Genomic DNA, 17,422 nt, shown 5'->3' on the forward strand with positions numbered 1-17,422 from the left:
CAAGAAACACGAGCAATGGACATTAGACCGGTGGAAATATGTCCTTTGGTCTGCTGAGTCCAAATTTTATATTTTAGGTTCCAACTGCTGTGTCTTTGTGAGACGCAGAGTAGGTGAACGGATGAACTCCGCATGTGTGGTTCCAACCGTGAAGCATGGAGGAGGAGGTGTGGTGTGGTGTGGGGGTGCTTTTTCTGGTGACAGTCTGTGATTTATTTAGAATTCAAGGCACACTTAACCAGCATGGCTACCACAGCATTTAGCAACAATATGCCATCTGGTTTGTGCTTAGTGGGACTATCATTTGTTTTTCGACAGGACAATGACACAAAACAAACCTCCAGGCTGTGTAAGAGTTATTTGATCAAGAAGGAGAGTGATGGAGTGCTGCATCAGATGACCTGGCCTCCACAATCACCTGACCTCAACCAAAATTGAGATGGTTTGGGATGAGTTAGACAGCAGAGTGAAGGAAAAGCTGCCAATAAGTGCTGAAGATGTGGGAACTCCTTCATCCTCCCTCATCATAAACGGCACTGACCGCCACTGATATGCACATACATTTATACTGACTCTACACACACGCACATCCACTCACATACAAGCTGCAGCTATTCTGTTTATCTTATATCCTGTTGCTTACTCCTATACATACAGTATCTAGCTCCATCACTCCTGTATCCCTACACATTGTAAATAGGGTATTGGAGCTGACCCTGTATATAGTATGCTTACTTACTTAATTATTGTGTTCTTCATATTTCTTCTTATTTCTCATGTGTTTTTTCTAGTATTACATTGTTATTGATTATTGCATTGTTGGGTTTTGAGTTTGCTAGAAAGGAATTTAACTGTACTTGTGCATGTGACATTAAAACTTGAAACTGAAAAAATACTAAAACAGCTCCAGTACTTACTCTTGAGATACTCAGGCGTTAGCGTCTCGCCCTCCAGTATGTGAGACGACAGGGCTTTATACACGTCTGAATGTTCCCCCAGGGGCAGGAAGTTCAATAGGTTCTGATCCACCAGGTCAGACTGAAACACACACACGGATGTCAACCTAAGTCATGTATGTCAACCTTGGTCATGTATGTCAACCGTCGTCACGGATGTCAACCGTCGTCACGCATATCAACTGTCGTCACGCATGTCAACCGTCGTCACGCATATCAACTGTCGTCACGCATGTCAACCGTCGTCACGCATGTCAACCTTTAGTAATGCATAACAACAACCTTACATAGGCATTAAGTAATGTGTATGGACAGAATTAATACTCACAGGAAGATGTTCCAGTAAAGATGTAACACTCTCTGAGACATAGATTATGTTCCCATCAGTCATAATTGCTAGGAAGAAGCCGTCTAACGCCTAGCAGATACAAAACAGTCGTTAAAGCACCATCTACTTGCAATTTAGAGTATTACAAAGTAAACTATGTAGAAAAAATGGTACCATTGCGGTTAACTTTAAACTTGAATAGTCCTTGGTGTGTTAAACCAATCAACAATGACGTCCAAAAAACGAAGGGTGGTTTGCATACAAGCATTTATACAAATATTCCTTAGTTTTTTTTTACCTATACAGTGGACCTGTTTTAACTCACACACTTTTTTCTCTTGCTTACACAGCAGACAGGGGAAAAAATTCACACAGACGTTTCATTGTCAACCTTCTTCGGTAAACTATGAACAAAAACATGTTCAGAATGTTGTTACTACTACTGACATCCTTTTTGACTAACATACTTTATTTGTACACTGAACAAAAATATAAAATGCAACATGTAGTGTTGGTCCCATGTTTCATGAGCTGAAATAAAAGATCCTAGAAATGTTCCATACACACAAAAAGCTTATTTCTCTCAAATTTGGTGCACAAATTTGTTTACATCCCTGTTAGTGAGCATATCTCCTTTGCCAAGATAATCCATCCACCTGACAGGTGTGGCATATCAAGGTAGCTGATTAAACAGCATGATCATTACACAGGTGCACCTTGTACTGGGAACAATAAAAGGCCACTTTAAAAATGTACAGTTTTGTCACACAATTCCACAGATGTTTCAAGTTGAGGGAGCGAGCAATTGGCATGCTGACTGCAGGAATGTCCACCAGAGTAGTTGCCAGAGAATTTAATGTTCATATCTCTACCATAAGCCGCCTCCAACGTTGTTTTAGAGAATTTGGCAGTACATCCAACCGGCCTCACAACCGCAGACCATGTGTATGGTGTCGTGTGGGCGAGTGGTTTGCTGATGTCAACAATGTGAACAGAGTGCCCCATGGTGGAGGTGGGGTTATGGTATGGACAGGCATAAGCTAGGGACAACAAACACAATTGCATTTTATCAATGGCAATTTGAATGCACAGAGATACCGTGACGAGATTCTGGAGGCCCATTGTTGTGCCATTCATCTGCCGCCATCACCTCATGTTTCAGCATGATAATGCACAGCCCCATGTCACAAGGATCTGTACACAATTCCTGGAAGCTGAAAATGTCCCAGTTCTTCCATGGCCTGCATTCTCGCCAGATATGTCACCCATTGAGCGTGTGTGGGATGATCTAGATCGACGTGTACGACAGCGTGTTCCAGTTCCCGCCAATATCCAGTAACTTCGCACCGCCATTGAAGAGGAGTGGGACAACATTCCACAGGCCACAATCAACAGCCTGATCAACTCTATGTGAAGGAGATGTGTCTGCATGAGGAAAATGGTGGTCACACCAGATACTGACTGGTTTTCTGATCCACGCCCCTACCTTTTTTAAGGGATGCATATCTGTATTCCCAGTCATGTGAAATCCATAGATTAGGGCCTAATGATTTATTTCAATTAATTGATTTCCTTATATGAACTGTAAATCAATACAATCTTTACAATTGTTGCGTTTATATTTTTGTTCAGTATAGATCCTACTTAGTGAAAGGATGTGCAAACTACTGCACTTTGAGTGTGTTGACTGCCACTCTCACCTCCAGCATCAGCTGTGTGAACTCTTCATTACTAAGAAAAGGAGGTTTCCAGTCCTGTCGGATCTCGCTCGACTCCGACTGCGCAGCGATTTCTGACAGAGAGAGACACAGATTGAGTAATTCACATCAGTGATTCCCCTGACAGTTTGGTTAATACTAGGGGTTGGAACCGGTTCAGGGAACAGAACCGAAAACTGAACAAAAATGTTTTCCGAAGAACAGAACCAGAACCGAGAACGAAAGTGATGTATCCATGTTCTGCACGTTTCATCACAATATTGTTTTGCACGTTCGTTTTAGAACAGATGCCCAGATATGCAGTCTTAACAGGTGGGGATGACGATCTCGTCTAAAGTGCATTACCGTGCAGATGGCATTTCAAAAGGAGGCAAATAATTAGTAGGACATTTTTTGTCATCATTGTAATGTCGCTAGATTGACTTTAGATGTAGCATAACTTTAGCTAGCTAGCTACGATTGAGGGGAGAGCACCGACATTTTAGCCAGCTTAAAGTTAGCATTGCTAGCTACTTCTGACCAACTTTGCAGGCTCATGCCAACATTGCCATTTCTCTAAAGTAAACTTGACAACATCATAATGCCAATGTTGTTTTCTACAAATTATTTGTCTACTTTAGCAAAGTCATCGTATTTCCAGGCCACTATAGTGTAATTTTGACGAAACAGTCATTAGCCCCCGTTCAGGAAGACTGAGCATTAACCATCAGTAGGATATCAATATGCTGCGGCATCTGTAGAACCTTGATAACAATGGCAATGACGCGACCGAGTGACCGAGGTGCAACCCATGAATACTGTTCCGGAACAGAACCATTATTTTAAAAGCATGGGAACTGTTCTCCAGTCCTACGCAAAACACAACAAAGCGCCCATGCAAAGAAACTTATTCTAGTGTCTGTCTGCCTACCAGCTGAAAATCTTTGCCAGTGTGCGGCCCCTCCCCCTCCTTCCAAAGCATGCATAGTCTACTGTAGTTACGGACGTTACAGGTGTGATTTAGAAATTAGGGAGAGAGATTGTTAATTACAGAACAACGGATTAACTTTTTTCCATGCGATTTAAGGATACTATAGTTACAGCATCATGTTTCACATTGGATTTATTAACTACAAAAAAGTAACATTTTAATTTTAATTCTGGTGCTTCTCTGCACACACAAGTTTGCTAACTCTGGTCTAGCTCTTAAACTCTAGACGGCATTATGAGTAATGTAATGGAACTGAGAGTCATGATCAAGGGCTAGCTCTGGTCCACCGTCAGTTAAGCCAACTCTCTGAAGTTCAAAGACATTCAAAGTTCCTTCATAGAAGCCGCTCCTCCATAGGTATAATTATGTGGACTTAATTCAGATATTATATGTCATAATTACAAGATGCCCAGCGCTTCATGCCCAGCGCTCTCCTCACCTGCCAAATTTCAGTCGCATGTTGCACACTACACTTGTCTGTCCAATGTATGCACATTGCTTGCCCGCTCCATAGCAAGCTGCTCTATCCATTTGTGAAGTGATTTATTGTCAAACTAAATGTTTAAAAAAAAAAAAAAAATCTGAGGTTTTGGAACGATATAAACAGTTTGTATTTTGGTGTTCGAACCAGTTCAGATCTTTATTTTGCTGGTCGGAACAGTGGAATGGATTTTTTTTAAATTAAGATTCTGTTCAGAACAAAACTAATGGAAAATAATTTTGGTTCCCTGGTTAAAGCACTGAAATGTTCCTATTTTTCCAGACATGTTGATGTCCAAGGGCTAGAAGGAGGAGAGGTCCTTACCTTTATGTTTGCGCAGGAAATCGATGCTCTTCTGTAAGATGGTAGACTTGTCCATCTTCCGAGTGTTGCCTGGCAACATGGTAGCCAGCTCCTTGATGAGGACATTGAACTGGTCTCTGCGCTTCTTCTCAGACTTGTTACGGGATACTCTGGAGGGTTGGACATGAGAAAGATAAGAATACACATACTAAGATGCTAACAAAAACAACACAGTGATCAAACTAAGTCTTTGTTCAGAGTTCCCTTTAAAGGAATGCTTGAGCTTATTAAGACCTCACCGTTTGGCTTTGTCCTTTTCATCTTCTTCCATTAATCCATCAAAGATACTGCTTGCGTCATCCCTGCAAAACAAACAACCAACCAACCAGTCAAACAAGATCCTCCAATCCTAAACCTCTACTCAATAAAGACCAGCCAATCACATACCACGGCCCCAAAACAATTTAAAATCCATTTATTTAAACTAACTTTACATTTACTTACACTTAAATAATGTCAGAGGAATAATATAACATTTATTCAATTACAGACCAGAACAAAAAAAAACTTGACAATGGCATTACAAAATAATTATTTTGGGCCAAATATAAGAGGTGCAGATATCATTGGCCAGACTGCTACCTCAGCCCAAGCAGTAGAGGGCAGTGCCAGGCTCAGTCTATATTTAGACAGAGACTTGTGCTCTGTGACTCAGCTGGTATCGAGGAACAATGGCCGGGGATGTGACTCATTTGCCTTGGAAGGGAGAACCTTTTGCTTACTCAGCTGACTAAGACTGATATCACTAATGTACGTCAAATTGTCATTATTAGGACCTTGACAAGCAGCATTGGCAATGTTCTGCCTGCAGTTAGAAAATAATAATAAGAACAGTGTGTCAGCGTGGATGAGACCTATTGAAGCCTATGGCGCTGTGTGTGTGTGTACATGCAGTAAATGTTAATATGTACACCTCCAAGAAAATATTTAAAAGTGCTCATCTGTCTGTCTACATGCATAGCATGCGTGGATATGCAGGTGCACTTTCCTCAGTTCCAGATGAGGGGTCACTGTGCTCCTCAGTCCTTCCACCAGTACCATAAAGGTTTATTGGCCAACCGGAGTCACTTCTGAGGTATATTGTCACTCCACACTTCCTCCCATTCAACAATCATTCATTAATCACTGATCAAGATTCCTTGGAGGGGGAAAATCATGCTAATGCAAATGCGTGCTGATCTAAGCATGTGCCATTCTGTGGAATGAGGTACACTGGCACGCTTTCTGTATGTGTGTATCTGTCCCAATATTTGCCCTTATACGTTTTGGTGCATGCTGTGTGAGTATGAGATTAATGTTTTGTGTGAGTGTGTGTGTGTTTTTAACCCCAGAATTGCTACGATCAAATCAGCTTCAAATTACACTCACCAAAAATATTTTTAGATGAAGCCATTAACATCAACAATGTAGAAACCTGATGGTTTAATATCAAAACAACAAATGCAGCAATAAAGATAGAGTAAAAACAAGCACACAGCCACTGACAGATAAGTACAGCCAGGCTCTGGCTTATCATTAACCCTAATGGTGTTTGCGCTCATATGAGAATGAATGGGACTCGGGAAGAAATGTGAACTGATATTTACATTCCAACGTGCTGGAGGCATCAGATCAATAACAAATTGCCTATAAAGAAGCCACATGAATAAATTAAACTCCACCCATAGTGCACTATTAAATTGTGTTTTATTGTGGTGCCATGTAAAACATGAGGATTGTGTATTTAAGTTGGTGTTAATAGTGTGTGGCCAGCTCCAACCTCTGCCTTACAGGAGGCGGAGCTACAGAGGACCGGAGGTCTATATGGGTGTGGCAGAAAAACACTATTCTCCTCTGAAACCAAGGGACAATGAGTAAGATGGATGCTCACAAAAATGATACTTACAAACACAACCACCGTCAAAATACTTGAGACAAACTATCAACATACCTTTCACAAACTAACGACAGACTTTTGACAAAAGGTATTTCTATAGCAGTTGTGCAGGTCTTTGTGTTTTCGATCCTCACAAATCCTTAACATTTATTTCTTTAACTTCTCTAGGATAGGGGGCAGCAAATTCACTATTGGATAAATAGCGTGCCCAATTTCAACTTCCTTCTACTCATCCCCAGAATATAAGATATGCATATTATTAGTAGATTTGGATAGAAAACACTCTGAAGTTTCTAAAACTGTTTGAATCATGTCTGTAAGTATAACAGAACTTACGTAGCAGGCAAAACCCCGAGGACTAACCATTATTTATTTATTTTTTAAGTCACTGTCTGTTCAATGAGGTTTCATTGGAATACTGGATTTCTAATCACCCTGTTTTCAGTTCCTACCGCTTCCACTGGATGTCACCACTCTTTGGAAATAGGTTGAGGTTATTCCTTTGTGCAATGAAGAAGTGAGGCCACCTGGAAACAGTGTAACGTCATGTGTACTGTTTGAGAGTTGCGCAAGACTAGAAAAGTAGCGTTAGTTTGTTGATCTCCTGTATTGAAAACAGATAGACCCGTCTTCAATTTGATCGATTATTAACGTTTACAAATACCTTAAGTTGTATTACAAAAGTAGTTTGAAATGTTTTGGCAAAGTTTAGAGGTAATTTTTTTGATATTTTGTAGTGACTTTGCGCAAATTGGAAGCTGTTTTTTTCTGGATCAACCGCGCCAAATAAATGGACAATTTGGATATACACTGCTCAAAAAAATAAAGGGAACACTTAAACAACACAATGTAACTTCAAGTCAATCACACTTCTGTGAAATCAAACTGTCCACTTAGGAAGCAACACTGATTGACAATACATTTCACATGCTGTTGTGCAAATGGAATAGACAAAAGGTGGAAATTATAGGCAATTAGCAAGACACCCCCAATAAAGGAGTGGTTCTGCAGGTGGTGACCACAGACCACTTCTCAGTTCCTATGCTTCCTGGCTGATGTTTTGGTCACTTTTGAATGCTGGCGGTGCTTCCACTCTAGTGGTAGCATGAGACGGAGTCTACAACCCACACAAGTGGCTCAGGTAGTGCAGCTCATCCAGGATGGCACATCAATGCGAGCTGTGGCAAGAAGGTTTGCTGTGTCTGTCAGCGTAGTGTCCAGAGCATGGAGGCGCTACCAGGAGACAGGCCAGTACATCAGGAGACGTGGAGGAGGCCGTAGGAGGGCAACAACCCAGCAGCAGGACCGCTACCTCCGCCTTTGTGCAAGGAGGAGCACTGCCAGAGCCCTGCAAAAATGACCTCCAGCAGGCCACAAATGTGCATGTGTCAGCATATGGTCTCACAAGGGGTCTGAGGATCTCATCTCGGTATTGATTTGATAAAATAACAGTTCACTTTTAATGATGCCAAAGACACGACACAGGCTTCCTTCTTTTCACTCTGTCAATTAGGTTAGTACAGCCATTAAACTCTGAAACTGTTTTAAAGTCACCTTTGACCTCATGGTGAAATCTCTGAGCGGTTTCCTTCCTCTCCTGCAGCTGAGTTAGGAAGGGCGGCTGTATCTTTGTAGCAACTGGGTGTATTGATAACCATCCAAAGTGTATTTAATAACTTCACCATGCTCAAACGGACATTCAATGTCAGTCAAAGTGACATTCAATGTTTTTTTAGCCCATCTACCAATAGGTGCCCTTCTTGCAAGGCATTGGAAAACCTCCCTGGTCTTTATGGTTGAATCTGTGAAATTCAGTGCTCGACTGAGGGACCTTACAGGTGTGCGTTACAGAGATGAGGTAGTCATTCAAAAATCAATTATTGCACTCAGATTGAGCCCAAGAAATATATTATGTGACTTGTCATGCACATTTTTACTCCTGAACGTATTTAGATTTGCCATAACAAAGGGGTTGAATACTTATTTTATACGCATTTCAGCTTGTCATTTTTTATTAACAAATATAAACATTTCAAAAGTCAGTTCCACTTTGACATTATGGGCTTATTGTTAGTAGGCCAGTGACAAAAACATCTAAATGTAACCTGTTTTAAATTCAGGCTGTAACACAACAAAATGTGGAAAAAGTCAAGGGATGTGAATATTTTCTGAAGGCACTGTATTTAACAAGGCAAGTCCATTAAGAACTATTTCTTATTAACAATGACAACCTGGCAAGGTATAGTATATCCCTGCATGGTGGGAGAGTATACCAGGGTTGGGGTCAATTTGGAATATCTGAATTTAATTAATTTCAAACAATGAATTTGAATTGGACACATCTCATAGGAAGCGGAATTTGAAATGAATTTTCATTTAAGGAAGTATCATTTTAATTCAAAGCAATTCAAATCAATTCAACTGAGACGTGAAACATGAAAGTCTCATTCATTCGGAAAAATATTTTATCAAAAGGATATGCCTCTTAATAATGCAAAGAATACTCAGAGTCGATATTCACGTAATAATAAGGAATTCCCCTCAACCACAACTTCACGAAAACAAACATTCCTTGCCAATGACCCCAATGTAAAAGAGCCAACTTCATCATACATTTTTAGTTATACAAAAATAACAAAGCATGACGAAAAGCTGCTGTGTTGTTCAATGTAGATGTTACCAGATAAAAAAATCCCAACCCTCCGGTTTGCAATGCTCCCACGTAGGGAAATCGAGCCTGCGAGAAGAGCCCTGTGGGTTCTGGCTTTTCAGCGTGGGAGAGTGGGACATGTGGGGAAGCCGGTGTCCAAGTAGGCTAAACGTAGTGTGTGGAAAACATCACAGGTAAGACATTTATCTTGTTTAGTATAGTTTGTAACTCCACTCACTACTTCATTTTTTTTACCCTTATTTTACCAGGTAAGTTGACTGAGAACACATTCTCATTTACAGCAACATCATTTTCCTGATATCTAAAAACATTAAGTCGAATTATGAATTATTATAGACAACCCACATGACAGTAGAGGGGGAGTTCAGTGGTGCCCAACAGAGAGGCCCCTCCCTTGCATAAGACGGCACACACACACACACACACACACACACACACACACACACACACACACACACACACACACACACACACACACACACACAAACTGAGGGAAGAGAAAAACACCACCCACTCAAAATGGAGCAGGGCTGAGTGGCATACTAATCATGGGGTTAAGGCGGGAGATCCCGTGCTGGTAGGATACAGGGACACTTCCGCTGTCACTCAGCTAGCCAGCCAGTTAAAACAGGTGCCGAGCCACAGAGTCCACCCACACACACCTAAAGGTCCACCAAAATGTTGCTTGAAATCACCATGGGGACTCTGTGCAGCCAAGGTGAAGTACAGATGAAGATAAAAATAAAAAATAAAAATACTCCTCGGTTAAGGATTTTTAACCACAGGTGATTTCAGAGACAGCGTCTAGGTTACCAGTTTTATGAGCAGGTAAGGTAGGATATTTATTTCTCTCAGGTGTAGGAGGAGATTGGTGGACTGACTCACCCGCCTATGCTGGAAGTCATCTTGTAGCCTGTTCAGGGTCGCAGTGGTGGAGAGGGGCCTTTTAATCGTGAGGTAGACATTTGTAAATTAACCTGTCAGACAAAGCGAGATTAGCAGTGAAATTACAGTACATGGCCTGAAACAAAACAATAGTCCACAGCCTCCATCCCTGAAGGGCAGCAGCACCCAGCCCAACCTTACCTCCTATCTAGCCGACTCTGTGGGAGGATGAGGAGTGTGGTGTAGGATGAAGGTCCACTCTGTGAGGAGACACTGTGGTGATGGCAGAGGTCTGTGTGCCCACTAGGGGAGAGCGGTTGTTACGAGAGTCACGGAGAGGATCCTGTGTCAAAGGCCAGCGGTTGTCAACGGGTCCTTGCTGAGCTGAGCTTTCCGCCGGGTTCGGTTGTGGACGTACCTCATGACAGCTACATCGGATGCTCTAACTGGTTACAAAACAGAAGACATTACATTAGTAAACCTTTGGAGTTTTCTATTCCACCTAGCATATCAGTGGCGCTATATTTCTCATGTGCCTAGGAGTGGGAAGGGTTTAACGGTCAATTTGGGACTGGCTGTAAATCACACTGGTTAGTACAGAGCAGAGGTAAGCACTTACCGATCACATGGTTCGTCTGGAGTCGCTACAGCACTGGACTAGAAGATACCTTTTCCTTCTCAGATCTAAAATAAGAAAAGGCACATGACATTATACCCTGAAACATACACAAACACAAAACCTTATACCCTGAAAACAGACACACAAATAACCTCACATACAGACGCACATATAACCTTATACCCTTGGAGATGACACATGATGATGGAACAGCTGATTCAAAGAGACAGATGGGTCACAACAGCCACAGCCTCATGTACGCAACCAAAAACTGACATGATAAAATCCTTGTTTAGACACCGGCCCTAGTCTTTAAACTGGTTAGCGGTCCTAATGATACCTACTTCTGCCAATGCAAGGACATCTACAGCAGAGCTTGACTAACCAATAGAAAAATCACCAATGGTGAGCTTTCCTAAAATGACCAGTATCATGATTCATCCCATTCTGACCCAACAGACTGCAATACCTGGATAGAACAAACCAGCAGAGTTGGTGTTTGACACATTTTTTAACTACGAACACATTTTAGGATGGAAAGAGCGAAACAGAGACATTGGGGTGTGGTGGCTGTGGCTGAGTGTCTAGGTGAATGAGGGGAGTGCCTGATAGAAGGGGGGGCAGGCCAGTGTCACAGGCCATTGACTTTCAGCTATGCCCATTTTGCTGCTCTCTGCATGTGACAGATACATTTGACCTACACAGGCAGAATGACACACAGGCTCTCACACACAAACACATCACATAACACACAGAGAATAAGGTCTCTGTCCATAACATAAGGTTACAGGTTTAATGAACTCTCAACGTGACCATCTATGTAAGCAGCAGCAAGTTTCTATCCCCATTATGTAGCCTTGCAACAAGGGCGCAGTGACACAGCTGGTGATGTCGTTAAATATAAATTACATTTCTCAAAACGATAAAATAACGTGCACAGAATTTGAAAGATATGGTCATTCTCCAGTGGGAAAAAATATAGAAAAAATGTCAAATGTAAGTGTTCACGTACAGTAGTATAAGCGAGGGATGGCAACAGTTTATCGAAAATCCAAACGGTATTCGATCACTTGTTGTGTGTTAATTTGAGAGAAATAATATTGGGCTTATTTTAACAATGAAAAAGCTGTCTAAATTAAATTATCCATGTGACATTGTTACATACAAGGATATACCATGGCATTTGAAATTCTTAACTTAATAAAACATCAAACTTTTGAATGCAGTTTTTATGATGGTGCGTTGAGCTACTGCTGCACATTTAGCCCACCAGGCAGCCCTGACAATGTTAAGCTATTTTCCCCTCTTCAATTAACGATTACAGGCATGCACCTAACGGAGGTTCCACAAGACCTGACACAGATAAATGCAAAATACCCAGCAGAAAACATTCTTCAAACAGAATCCGTTCAAATCAAATGTATTTGTCACGTACACAATCTACAGCAGCTTTAAAAGGTGCAGTGAAATTCTTACAGCTTTATCACGGCAAACATCAGACTTCTCTTTCATGATCTACTCAAAGCATATTTAGAACTTTTTAGTCAACTTTTTATTTATTTTTTTTAAACATAAAATACCGTCATATGAAAAATATTGTGATATGATATTTTGGCCATATCGCCCAGCTCTAGTTACTTAGGATTGCATATTTACAGGTAGTGTGAATAGTATACAAGGCCAGGCACCACACCCTAATAGGTATTTCTTTCTCTTTATATAGGCCTATATCAAAAGTAACCTTTACCTGTTGAATATAGATACATATAATGTAACAAGATATGCAAATGAGACATACACTATCGTTCAAAAGTTTGGGGTGGTCACTTAGAAATGTCCTTGTTTTGAAAGAAAAGCACATTTTTTAAATAACATCAAATTGATCAGAAATACAGTGTAGACATACATAGTTAATGTTGTAAATGACTATTGTAGCTGGAAACTGCTGAATTTTTTGTGGAATATCTACATAGGCGTACAGAGGCCAATTATCAGCAACCATCACTCCTGTGTTCCAATGGCACGTTGTGTTAGCTAATCTAAGTTGATCATTTTAAAAGGATAATTGATCATTAGAAAACCCTTTTGCAATGTTGCATGTTAGTTAGCACAGCTGAAAACTGTTCTCCTGATTAAAGTATATATCAACGACGCCGCTCTTGCTGCGGGTGATTCCCTGATCCACCTCTACGCAGACGACACCATTCTGCATACATCTGGCCCTTCTTTGGACACTGTGTTAACTAGAGGTCGACCGATTAATCAGAATGGCCGATTAATTAGGGCCGATTTCAAGTTTTCATAACAATCGGAAATCGGTATTTTTGGACCTTTATTTAACTAGGCAAGTCAGTTAAGAACACATTCTTATTTTCAATGACGGCCTAGGAACGGTGGGTTAACTGCCTTGTTCAGGGGCAGAACGACAGATTTTTACCTTGTCAGCTCGGGGATTCAATCTTGCAACCTTACGGTTAACTAGTCCAACGCTCTAACCACCTGCCTTACTTTGCACTCCACGAGGAGCCTGCCTGTTACGCGAATGCAGTAAGAAGCCAAGGTAAGTTGCTAGCTAGCATTAAACTTATCTTATAAAAAATAATCAATCAATCAATCATAATCACTAGTTAACTACACATGGTTGATGATATTACTAGTTTATCTAGCGTGTCCTTCGTTGCATATAATCGATGCAGTGCGCATTCGCGAAAAAGGACTGTCGTTGCTCCAACGTGTACCTAACCATAAACATCAATGCCTTTCTTAAAATCAATACACACGTATATATTTTTAAACCTGCATATTTAGTTAATATTGCCTGCTAACATGAATTTCTTTTAACTAGGAAAAATGGGGCCCTTCTCTTGCAACAGAGTCAGGGTATATGCAGCAGTTTGGGCCGCCTGGCTCGTTGCGAACTGTGTGAAGACTATTTTTCTTCCTAACAAAGACAGCCAACTTCGCCAAACGGGGGATGATTTAACAAAAGCACAATCGACTGTACGTAACAATAAACATCAATGCCTTTCTTAAAATCAATACACAGAAGTATATATTTTTAAACCTGCATATTTAGCTAAAAGAAATCTAGGTTAGCAGGCAATATTAACCAGGTGAAATTGTGTCACTTCTCTTGCGTTCATTGCACGCAGAGTCAGGGTATATGCAACAGTTTGGGCCGCCTGGCCCGTTGCTAACTAATTTTCCAGAATTTTACGTAATTATGACATAACATTGAAGGTTGTGCAATGTAACAGGAATATTTAGACTTATGGATGCCACCCGTTAGATAAAATACGGAACAGTTCCGTATTTCACTGAAAGAATAAACGTTTTGTTTTTGAGATGATAGTTTCCGGATTCGACCATATTAATGACCTAAGGCTCGTATTTCTGTGTGTTATAATTAAGTCTATGATTTGATAGAGCAGTCTGACTGAGCGATGGTAGGCACCAGCAGGCTCGTAAGCATTCATTCAAACAGCACTTTACTGCGTTTGCCAGCAGCTCTTCGCAATGCTTCAAGCATTGCGCTGTTTATGACTTCAAGCCTATCAACTACCGAGATTAGGCTGGTGTAATAGATGTGAAATGGCTAGCTAGTTAGCGGGGTGCGCTCTAATAGCGTTTCAAACGTCACTCGCTCTCAGACTTGGAGTAGTTGTTCCCCTTGCTCTGCATGGGTAACGCTGCTTCGAGGGTGGCTGTTGTCGATGTGTTCCTGGTTCGAGCCCAGGTAGGAGCGAGGAGAGGGACAGAAGCTATACTGGCAATACTAAAGTGCCTAGAAGAACATCCAATAGTCAAAGGTATATGAAATACAAATCATAGAGAGAGAAATAGTCCTATAATAGCTACAACCTAAAACTTCTTACCTGGGAATATTGAAGACTCATGTTAAAAGGAACCACCAGCTTTCATATGTTCTCATGTTCTGAGCAAGGAACTTAAACGTTAGCTTTCTTACATGGCACATATTGCACTTTTACTTTCTTCTCCAACACTTTGTTTTTGCATTATTTAAACCAAATTGAACATGTTTCATTATTTATTTGAGACTAAATTGATTTTATTGAAGTATTATATTAAGTTAAAATAAGTGTTCATTCAATATTGTTGTAATTGTCATTATTACAAATAAAAAATAAAAAATAAATCTGCTTTTTTTGGTCCTCCAATAATCGGTATCGGCGTTGAAAAATCATAAATCGGTCGACCTCTAGTGTTAACTAACCTCCAAACGAGCTTCAATGCCATACAACACTCCTACTGTGGCCTCCAACTGCTCTTAAACGCTAGTCAAACCAAATGCATTTCAACCGTTTGCTGCCCGCACCCGCCCGCCAGACTAGCATCACTAATCTGGGCGGTTCTGACTTAGAATATGTGGACAACTACAAATACCTAGGTGTCTGGCTAGACTGTAAACTCTCCTTCCAGACTCATATTAAACATCTCCAATCCAAAATTAAATCTAGAATCGGTTTCCTATTTCGCAACAAACCCTCCTTCACTCACACTGCCAAACATACCCCCGTAAAACTGACTATCCTACCGATCCTCGACTTCGGCGATGTCATTTACAAAATGGCTTCAAATACTCTACTCAGCAAACTGGATGCAGTCTATCACAGTGCCAGCCGTTTTGTTACCAAAGCCCCTTATACCACCCACCACTTCGACCTGTATGCTGTAGTCGGCTGGCCCTCGCTACATATTCGTCGCCAGACCCACTGGCTCCAGGTCATCTATAAGTCTATGCTAGGTAAAGCTCCGCCTTATCTCAGCTCACTGGCCACGATAACAACAGTGTGTCACCCGTAGCACGCGCTCCAGCAGGTATATCTCACTGGTCATCCCCAAAGCCAACACCTCCTTTGGCCGCCTTTCCTTCCAGTTCTCTGCTGCCAATGACTGGAACGAATTGCAAAAATCGCTGAGCTGGAGATTTCCCTCACTAACTTTAAGCGTCAGCTGTCAGAGCAGCTTACCCATCGCTGCAGCTGTATACAGTCCATCTGTAAATAGCACATCCAACCAACTACCTACCTCAACCCCATATTTGTTTTTCTGCTCTTTTGCACACCAGTATTTCTACTTGCACATCCTCATCTGCACATATATCACTCCAGTGTAAATTGCTAAATTGTAATTACTTTGCCACTATTGGCGTCTATTTTGCCTTACCTCCTTACTTCATTTGCACACACTGTATACAGATTTTTATATTGTGTTATTGACTGTACGTTTGTTTATCCCATGTGTAACTCTGTGTCATTGTTTTTGTCGCACTGCTTTGCTCTATCTTGGCCAAGTCACAGTTGTATATGAGAACTTGTTCTCAACTGGCCTACAAGGTCAAATAAAGGTGAAATAAAAATATATATACAAAAAGAGACTAACAGCTTACAGATGGTAGGCAAATAAGGTCACAATTATGAAAACTGAGGACACTAAAGAGGCCTTTCTACTGACTCTGAAAAACACCAAAAGAAAGATGCCCAGGGTCCCTGCTCATCTGCGTGAACATGCCTTAGGCATGCTGCAAGGAGGTATGAGGACTGCAGATGTGGCCAATAAATTGCAATGTCCGTGCTGTGAGACGCCTAAGACAGCGCTACAGGTAGACAAGACGGACAGCTGATCGTCCTCGCAGTGGCAGACCACGTGTAACAACATCCGCACAGGATCGGTACATGCAAACATCACACCTACGGGAAAGGTACAGGATGGCAACAACAACTGCCCGAGTTACACCAGGAACGCACAATCCCTCCGTCAGCCACACCAGATACTGACTGTTACTTTTGATTTTGACCCCCCCTTTATTCAGGGACACATTATTCCATTTCTGTTAGTCACATGTCTGTGGAACCTGTTCAGTTTATGTCTCAGTTGATGAATCGTGTTATGTTCATACAAATGTTTACATGTGTTAAATTTTCTGAAAATAAAAGCAGTTGACAGTGAGAGAACGTTTCTTTTTTTGCTGAGTTTACATTTTGTGATAACTGCACTGTGACTCTGCACTGAACAAAAATATAAACGCAACAATTTCAATGATTTTACAGAGTTACAGTGCATTCGGAAAGTATTCAGACCCCTTGACTTTTTCCACATTTATTATGTTACAGCCTTTTTCTAAAAATGATTAAATTGTTTTTTCCCCTCATCAATCTACACACAATACCCCATAATGACAAAGCAAAAACAAGTTTTTAGAAATGTTTGCATAAGCAGTCAAACCCATACTCAGCACTTTCTTGAAGCACCGTTGGCAGCGATTACAGCTTTGAGTGTTCTTGGGTATGACGCTACAAGCTTGGCACACCTGTATTTGGGGAGTTTCTCCCATTCTTCTCTGCACATCCTCTCAAGCTTTCAGGTTGGATGGAGAGCGTTGCTGCACAGTTATTTTCAGGTCTCTCCAGAGATGTTCGATCGGGTTCAAGTCTGGGCTCTGGCTGGGCCACTCAAGGACATTCAGAGACTTGTTCTCGAAGCCACTCATGCATTGTCTTGGCTGTGTGCTTAGGGTCGATGTCCTGTTGGAAG

General features: G+C 41.2%; 1 protein-coding gene across 1 annotated transcript in view; it reads right to left on the reverse strand.

Annotated features, from left to right (window-relative positions):
* Positions 1–17,422, reverse strand: part of LOC120051867 (circadian locomoter output cycles protein kaput-like) — a 64,269-nt gene that overhangs the window by 14,763 nt on the left and 32,084 nt on the right. The window contains exons 3-10 of the mRNA XM_038998752.1: positions 10,868–10,932; positions 10,450–10,694; positions 10,249–10,340; positions 5,056–5,118; positions 4,778–4,926; positions 2,985–3,076; positions 1,285–1,374; positions 918–1,038 (exon numbers count right to left, since the gene is read on the reverse strand). Of these exons, the coding sequence (XP_038854680.1) occupies positions 918–1,038; positions 1,285–1,374; positions 2,985–3,076; positions 4,778–4,926; positions 5,056–5,118; positions 10,249–10,268 (535 nt within the window). The 5' untranslated portion in view covers positions 10,269–10,340; positions 10,450–10,694; positions 10,868–10,932. The remainder of the gene's footprint in view (positions 1–917; positions 1,039–1,284; positions 1,375–2,984; positions 3,077–4,777; positions 4,927–5,055; positions 5,119–10,248; positions 10,341–10,449; positions 10,695–10,867; positions 10,933–17,422) is intronic.

Source organism: Salvelinus namaycush, chromosome 8 (genome assembly GCF_016432855.1).
Source record: "Salvelinus namaycush isolate Seneca chromosome 8, SaNama_1.0, whole genome shotgun sequence".
In the NCBI taxonomy this organism is placed as follows: domain Eukaryota; kingdom Metazoa; phylum Chordata; class Actinopteri; order Salmoniformes; family Salmonidae; genus Salvelinus; species Salvelinus namaycush.